At 43.3% G+C, this 8,513-nt stretch overlaps 1 protein-coding gene across 1 annotated transcript in view; it reads right to left on the reverse strand.

Moving 5' to 3' along the window:
• Nucleotides 1-8,513, reverse strand: part of LRRFIP1 (leucine rich repeat (in FLII) interacting protein 1) — a 235,419-nt gene that overhangs the window by 44,587 nt on the left and 182,319 nt on the right. Inside the window, exon 15 of the mRNA XM_014951710.1 lies at nucleotides 4,504-4,581. Coding sequence (XP_014807196.1) covers nucleotides 4,504-4,581 — 78 coding nt within the window. The remainder of the gene's footprint in view (nucleotides 1-4,503; nucleotides 4,582-8,513) is intronic.

Below are 8,513 nucleotides of genomic sequence, written 5' to 3' on the forward strand. Positions count from 1 at the left end.
GGGAGGTGTCTCTGCCCAGGGCAGGGGGGTTGGAACTAGATGATCTTTGAGGTCCCTTCCAACCCAAACCATTCTATGATTCTGTGATTCTAAAAAAAGACCTTGAGGTGCTGGAGCAGGTCCAGAGAAGGGCAATGGAGCTGGTGAGGGGTCTGGAGCACAAGTCTTGTGAGGAGAGGCTGAGGGAACTGGGGGGGGTTCAGCCTGGAGAAGAGGAGGCTGAGGAGAGACCTTATTGCTCTCTCCAACTCCCTGAAAGGAGGGTGTAGCCAGGGGGGGTTGGTCTCTTCTCCCAAGGAACAGGCGATGGGACAAGAGGAAATGGCCTCAAGTTGCACCAGGGGAGGTTCAGATTGGACAGAAGGAAAAATTTTTTACACTGAAATGGTTATTAAGCCTTGGGATGGGCTGCCCAGGGCAGTGGTTGAGGCACCATCCCTGGAGGTATTTAAAAGATGGCTTGACATGGTGCTCAGTAACATGGTTTAGTGATGGGTTGTTGTTTGTTTTTTTTTTAATCAGAGTTAGCTTGATGGTAGGACTCAATGCTCTGAAAGGTCCCTTCCAACCTAGACGATTCTATGATTCCAAGAAGGGACAGAGTTAATATCAAAAATCATCTTCTCCGGGTAGCAAAACATGCCCTCTCCTCTCATTTTCCCTTCCTTTGCTCAGAAAGTCTTGAGACAAATACTGTTGCGTTCTATTTCCCATGTGTAAATAACTGCTTGTCGCTAGTAATTTATTAATTTTTTAAAAAGGCAAAAAAAATCCAGCCATTCATATTAAAAAGCCCATCTCACACAAAACATGCCACTGGCTCAGGCACAAGATTTAACCATCTGTGCAGACGGGCCCGTCTTAAGACGTGTACTTTATATCAAGTGTAATTCCTTCCTCTTACACGACACATTTGCTTATCTGCAGTAAATTCAAGGAGAGCAAACAATAATTATTAGTGGGGATGAGGGGGAAAACGTTAAAGAAAAATAATCAAACAGCAAACTTCTTGCAGATATATTGAATTTTTAAAAACGCATCCAAAGGAGAATATTCACCTGTTGTGGTTAAGTATCTCCCTGGCTTTTACTGCGTTACAAACAGGGTAACACAACTGAGAACAGCAGCAGGAGAACTACTGTCGCTTTTTACTCACTGTTTAATGAACAGTGAGAGAAAAAAATTTCTGAGAAAAGATTTAAGGGCTGCACTGACAAGATACTGTACGTTTTAATTTCGAGAGTTAAACAGAAGCATTCTCTGTTCCCACCATGTAATTTCTCATGACAGTTAGTCAGGCTTGGGAACAGTTCCATTTTGGTTTTCTGCCCAATAATGCCCATAATCATAAGAAAATCACATTTAACTTCAGTGTTAAGCACTCATGATTACAGCACATGGATTTTGTAAACTATCACACTCAAGTGACGTAAGCAGCTGGAAATTCAGTTTTTCAACCCAACATACTCCCCTTTCCTTCCTTCTCCACCAGCCATTTAAAAAGTCAACTTGGACATGCTCCCCTTTCCTTCCTCCTCCACCAGCCATTTAAAAAGTCAACTTGGAATCAAATCTTTATGTGTGAAAATGCCAGAATAGATGATATATATAAAGCTGAATCAAGAAAGCATCTCTCGACACATTAAGGGATGGAACAACTCAGTTTTGAGGGTAGGTAACACTAAAGGGACATGGTGTAGGGGAGGACTTTGTAGAGTAGGGTAGATGGTTGGACTCGATGATCCCAAGGGTCTCTTCTAACCTGAATGATTCTATGATTCTATGATTCTAAAATAGTTTGGGCATAGACTATCGATATAACCAAAAACGACCACTTTTCTTCTTCTCCTAAGTTATCACCATCGTCCAAAGAGGTTTTTACTCTTCCTTGAGGAAGTCCAAGCAAGATGACGTTTGGGGAATGCACGAGTGGAAGTGATAGACCAGGCATTAACTCTCAGCTCTTCAAGGGCAGGGAAATAACAGCAGCTCTTCATACCCTGCAATAAACCACTCATCAAGAAAAAAAAAGAAAAAAAAGGAAAAAAAAAAAAAGTGCCTGTTGTCTCCTTGCAGAGCAGACCCAGCTTGGCACCTCTCCAGGGGCAGTGCTGACACAGCTAACCGTCTCCAGCCCCAAACAGTCCAAAGTGTAAGCAAAGAATTAAAAGACAAATAAAAATAAAATAAAAAAATAAAATCCCCTGTAGCTCCCAGGAGAAGTGCTTGTTGTCTCCTTGCAGAGCAGACTCAGCTTGGCACCTCTCCAGCAGCAGTGCTGACACAGCTAACAGTCTCCAGCCCCAAACAGTCCAAAGTGTAAGCAAAGAATTAAAAGACAGCCTGTTGTCTCCTTGCAGAGCAGACCCAGCTTGGCACCTCTCCAGGGGCAGTGCTGACACAGCTAACCGTCTCCAGCCCCAAACAGTCCAAAGTGTAAGCAAAGAATTAAAAGACAAATAAAAATAAAATAAAAAAATAAAATCCCCTGTAGCTCCCAGGAGGGGCAAGCTGCATTTTGTGATGACCTCAAGGGACTGGTGTGAATGATTCAGACTGCATACAGAAACCACAGAATGTAAACCAACATCAACGTATGGGAACACCTAAAGAACTTTAATGGAATCCCTGGTTATTGTGATTATTTTCTGCTTTGGGGATAATTGAAATTCAGTTTGCAAAGCCATTTAAGAAGTATTACTAATGTAAGATATACACTGCAAAAATGCATAGCTCAAGGACTCAGGCTCGGAGGCTGATTAAAATACTGATTTATTTATAGGTCACCAGCTGCCATACATTATCTGATGAAAATCCTTTCTTTTTCCTTAGTGAAAAAAATAAAATCATCATATTAAAAAGTAGATGTACCTTTGTCTTTCAGAAACACCATCACTACAGAGCACAGAGATCTATCACTTCCCTTGTCTTTCCTTCCAGCCAGTTTATTCAGCTCTTTCTCACTTAGGAGAGGGCTCACTCGACGATCAAAAGACTCACCTATTCCCTGCCTGATGACAAGAAGCAACTCTGCAGGGAGAGTTCAGGCACCTTTCACCACTGAGCTGCAGACCTACTGCACAGTCCCAGCTCCAGGAGAAAACCCCCAGAGCACCCGGGTTTTCAAATTACAGGCTGTGTTTGAAGGGGGAACCAGCATGATGGTGGACACCAGACACAAAGCAATTCCTCACTGCAGACTAGGTGTGTTTACTGAAGAGGAACCCTCCAGATGTTCATAGAGTCATGGAATCATTCAGGTTGGAAAAGACCCTTGGGATCATCAAGTCCAACATCAAGTCCAACCATCACCTTACGGCTTACTGTGTTACATGCCGTGGTAGCTTCTTCAACTATCCAGATACTCCTCACGGCTTACTGCGTTACACGCTGTGGTAGCTTCTTCAACTATCCAGATACTCCTTTTTAATTAGTCCTTAAGGCAGCATTTGCAGCAAAGATGTTGGACCTGTTGGAATGGGTCCAGAGGAGGGCTTACAGCAAAGATGTTGGACCTGTTGGAACGGGTCCAACAGAGGGCCCCCAAGATGCTCAGAGGGCTGGAGAACCTCTCCTATGAAGACAGGCTGAGAGAGCTGGGGTTGTTCAGCCTGGAGAAGAGAAGGCTCCGGGGAGACCTCAGAGCAGCCTTCCAATATCTGAAGGGAGCTCCAGGAGAGCTGGGGAGGGACTCTTTGTCAGGGAGTGCAGTGACAGGACAAGGGGGAACAGTCTTAAATTGGAAGAGGGGAGATTGAGATGAGATACCAGAAAGAAATTCTTTGCTGTGAGGGTGGTGAGACCCTGGAACAGGTTGCCCAGAGAAGCTGTGGCTGCCCCATCCCTGGAGGGGTTCAAGGCCAGGCTGGATGGGGCTTGGAGCAACCTGGTGTGGTGGGAGGTGTCCCTGCCCAGGGCAGGGGGGTTGGCACTGGATGATCTTTGAGGTCCCTTCCACCTCTAACCATTCTGTGATTCTATGTTCAGAGTTGGGAACACCTAGATGGAACAATCACAAAGAAAAAGCAGAAATATGCCATTGAAAAAAAAAAAAAAAGAAGACATTTACTTTTTATCTGTAAAAAGCAGGGGGAAAAGTCTGGTATTGGCAAAGCACCGCCAAAATACTGCTGAATGGAGAGATACTGAACTACCTGAATTTTAATAACCAAAGGAGATGCAGCACTAACATCAACTACCCAGTCTTTTTTCACTACACACTTGCCAATATGCTTTACACCCAACTTAAAAAACAAAAAACAGCGTTGTTACAAGAGTCCAAAGTCTACTTCTGTTGTAAAAACACGTGCATCTGCATATAAGTTACTTTGATTTTGTAATTTCTCATCTGATTCACTCCTTTGTCCCAAGCATTGCCCAGATGGTCCAATTAATACCATAAGAAACCGTCTCGCGAGGGACAGCGACCTCTTAGTACAAAAGAGACTTTGAAGAACAGAGGAATTAAACAGTTTAGGGATAAAGGAAAACAGAGGAGCTCACCACTGGACTGGCCCGAGCAGAGCTGGCTCTTGAAGATGCCCGAGATCCTGAACCAAGGTAGCAGCTGTATTCAGAAGGCTGCCGCAGGTAAACCAAGGACAGCAAGCAGAGAAAAGAGACAAGCATTAGAATTAGGCAGGGAAGCAAGGGAGGATTTTAGAGCAGTACATCTGCAGTCAGTTACAGAAACGGTTACATGCAGCTGGACAAAGGAATAGCAGTGAAAGTCAGAGAAAAGACACCTCAACTGTTCATTTAAAAATTAAGGCGAGCAGTAATTCCAGCTGAGGGACCAAGCAGAGCTTTGATTCAATTCAATATTGACGATTTATTTATATATATTGAGATACCATTCACAAATAAACAACTCTCAGTCTCCATACAACAGGCTCAATGCTATTAGTCCTGAAGAGCTCTGAGGTTCTCTGGTGAGCCTTCTTCCCATGTTTCCAACACTGTGCACCTATAAAATGAATCCATGCTCCACAGGCCAAAGAAAGAAACACCCATCTATGCTGTGACTGAAGTAAAAACCAAGACCATCTCAGAGACAGAGAACCTCTCTTGCCTCTTCCAGCACCTGCAGCCCTCATCTCCTGCCAAAGAAAGTATTTTGGTCTATTCTTAAAAGCAACCATCTAAGCAGTGATGCAGAACAGGCAGGGCTGACTTGCTGCTGACAAGGACAAAGAATGCGTCTACGCTGTTTTATTTCCAGAGGAATGGAAAGGAAAGTTTAGAGTGTCAGGGCAACAGAGTTAAAACTTTTTCTGGAAATGCATTTTAGAATTATTCCCTCTATTTTCATAGATTTCTGAGCAGCAGCTTCACACTCAATCTTGTATTTTGATGTGCTTTATAGAAAGACAGGTAAGAATATATAAAAAGGGAGGTTTCGATACATTCGTAACAGGGAGGAATGAAACTTGAGGTTTACCTGATGTTATTTTTCCTATTGCTACTACCTTCGAGGCCATTGAGGCCTTGCAGTCTGTCCAATATCTCATGCAGAAGCTTGTACCGACACAAGGGCAGGGGCAGTTCAGGGACAGGAACAAGCAGAAGGAACTGCTCTTCTCTAACGACCCTTACAAGTTTATTTTATAGGCCCTTAAGACTGTTTCTCAGATGTAAAAACACCAAAGTCTAAAGAATGACCCTAGTTTTGCATGTATTCTGTTTTGTTGGGTTTTGTTTTGGTTTTTAATTTTTTTTTGGAAGGTTTCTTTTATTAAGTTACCTGGATTCCTCAGTTACAGAGCAGCCAGGTCTTCACCAAGCTATTGTAGGACTGTTTCAGCATCATTAGTCACGCTAACAAACCGGCACAAGATGAAATGGAAATCAAGCTTATAGTAGTAATAAATGATAAGAGGGTAAGCTGGAAATAACCTCAGCTACAGTGCAACCATCAGCTGAGTTACTAACCACAAAGCATTACATTCCAAGGTGCACAGCCCTTAGGAAGCCCCTGGAGCAGGGGAGAAGGTGCCCAAGCTGTGTCCTCGGATGCCATACGTGAAACAACGCTGTCTTCATGCACCTGAACTACTGAGCTTCATTTTAGACAGGAGAATTACACAAAATTTAGAACTGCCTTGAAAATACTCGCAAACTGTGTGCCACCACAGCCACTTAAAGTTCTAAATGAAAAGCAAAAAGCACTCTAGTAATTATTTAGATTTTGTTTTCTCAAAGTAGCTCCAGCAGAGAAGCCTTGCACCATCACTGGTGTTCCATGTTTCACATAGGAAGGATGTAGAATAAACTTGAAATACATGTCGAGGAAGAAATATTAAGTACTGATGAATCTCATATTAATGTTTCACAGGACTTACTTATTCCATAGTTGTTCTCTCTGTATCGTAGGGCAGAACATGGAAGCAAGTGCCACTTGCTCAGTGGAACCAGTTTCAGCCTGACCCCATGCCATCTGATGACCCAAAAAACATTCTTTGGGGACAGCCACCCAAATGGCACACCCTCCACATGGTAAAAATGCTACGAGGCTCAGAGATGTCGAAATAACCACTGATAACTCAGCAAGTGTGACAAGGCCATTCCCTTTGAGGCAAAAAACCCTCACAATTCAACTCTCTCATTACTCCAGGCCACCGTGCAACAAAAATTGGGAAGGCTGGGCTACACGCAGGCTTCCAAATACCTGTGGCACAGGGTGGGATGGATGGAAGAAGGGGAAAGAGCATCAGCCTTTTATTCAGTGGCTGAAAAGTGTTTGGGCTTGGAGTCCACTGTAAATGTCTTCTCCCAAGAGAAGAAGAAGTGTCATCTTCTGGACCTCCAAGAGACTCATCTCCAACAAACGGAGACATCCCATACAAAGAAAAGGGCTACAACCAGCTCGGCACAGCCTGGTAAGCATCGATGAGTTTTTCAACTCATCAACAAAAACAAGGCACAAACATGAAACAAAAAAGTCATCTGAAACTCAACATTGGTAGCAGCAAGATGCACAGCCCAACTAGTGAATCAGCGTGCCTGCAAGAGGATGCATCGCCGTGCCCAAGCTGTGTCCTCGGATGCCTTACGTGAAGCAACACTGGCTTCATGCACCTGAACTACTGAGCTTCATTTTAGACAGGAGAATTACACAAAATTTAGAACTGCCTTGAAAATACTTGCAAACTGTGTGCCATCACAGCCACTTAAAGTTCTAAATGAAAAGCAAAAAGCAGTCTAGCAATTATTTAGATTTTGTTTTCTCATGAAGTAGCTTCAGCAGAGAAGCCTTGCACCATCACTGGTGTCTCTAGTAATTATTTAGATTTTGTTTTCTCAAAGTAGCTCCAGCAGAGAAGCCTTGCACCATCACTGGTGTTCCATGTTTCACATAGGAAGGATGTAGAATAAACTTGAAATACATGTCGAGGAAGAAATATTAAGTACTGATGAATCTCATATTAATGTTTCACAGGACTTACTTATTCCATAGTTGTTCTCTCTGTATCGTAGGGCAGAACATGGAAGCAAGTGCCACTTGTTCAGCAGAACCAGTTTCAGCCTGACCCCATGCCATCTGATGACCCAAAAAACATTCTTTGGGGACAGCCACCCAAATGGCACACCCTCTACATAGTAAAAATGCTACGAGGCTCAGAGATGTCAAAATAACCACTGATAACTCAGCAACTGTGACAAGGCCATTCCCTTTTGAGGCAAAAAACCCTCACAATTCAACTCTCTCATTACTCCAGGCCATCGTGCTCAACAGAAATTGGGAAGGCTGGGCTACACGCAGGCTTCCAAATACCTGTGGCACAGGGTGGGATGGATGGAAGAAGGGGAAAGAGCATCAGCCTTTTATTCAGTGGCTGAAAAGTGTTTGGGCTTGGAGTCCACTGTAAATGTCTTCTCCCAAGAGAAGAAGAAGTGTCATCTTCTGGACCTCCAAGAGACTCATCTCCAACAAACGGAGACATCCCATACAAAGAAAAGGGCTACAACCAGCTCGGCACAGCCTGGTAAGCATCGATGAGTTTTTCAACTCATCAACAAAAACAAGGCACAAACATGAAACAAAAAAGTCATCTGAAACTCAACATTGGTAGCAGCAAGATGCACAGCCCAACTAGTGAATCAGCGTGCCTGCAAGAGGATGCATCGCCCTTTAAAGGCCAACAAGCACTTAGGAAGCATCCCAAAAAGTTTTGTTTCCTTCTCCAAGCTAAACGGTAACTTTTAGCATTAAATTAACATCAATGTTTTGTCTCGAGGCTTTTTTTCTGTTCAGGTCTTGGGTGGTGGTTTTTATTTGTTGGGGTTAGCTTTTTTTTTTGTTGTTTGGGTTTTTTGTTGTTTTGTTTTTGGTTTTTTTTATAATCAGCAAAGGAGTTCAGAGGCAGAATAAGCACTGGATCCACAGAACACAATTTAAAAATAAAATAAAATAAAAAAGACTGTTTTTTTTTTTCCCCCCAGCAGTTACAACAGGAGAAGATGCATTGCCCGGCCCAGACACCACCATGGCCCAGAGACCCCATCTGAGAAGA

The sequence above is a fragment of the Calidris pugnax genome, unplaced genomic scaffold (assembly GCF_001431845.1).
Source record: "Calidris pugnax isolate Ruff unplaced genomic scaffold, ASM143184v1 scaffold184, whole genome shotgun sequence".
NCBI lineage: Eukaryota > Metazoa > Chordata > Aves > Charadriiformes > Scolopacidae > Calidris > Calidris pugnax.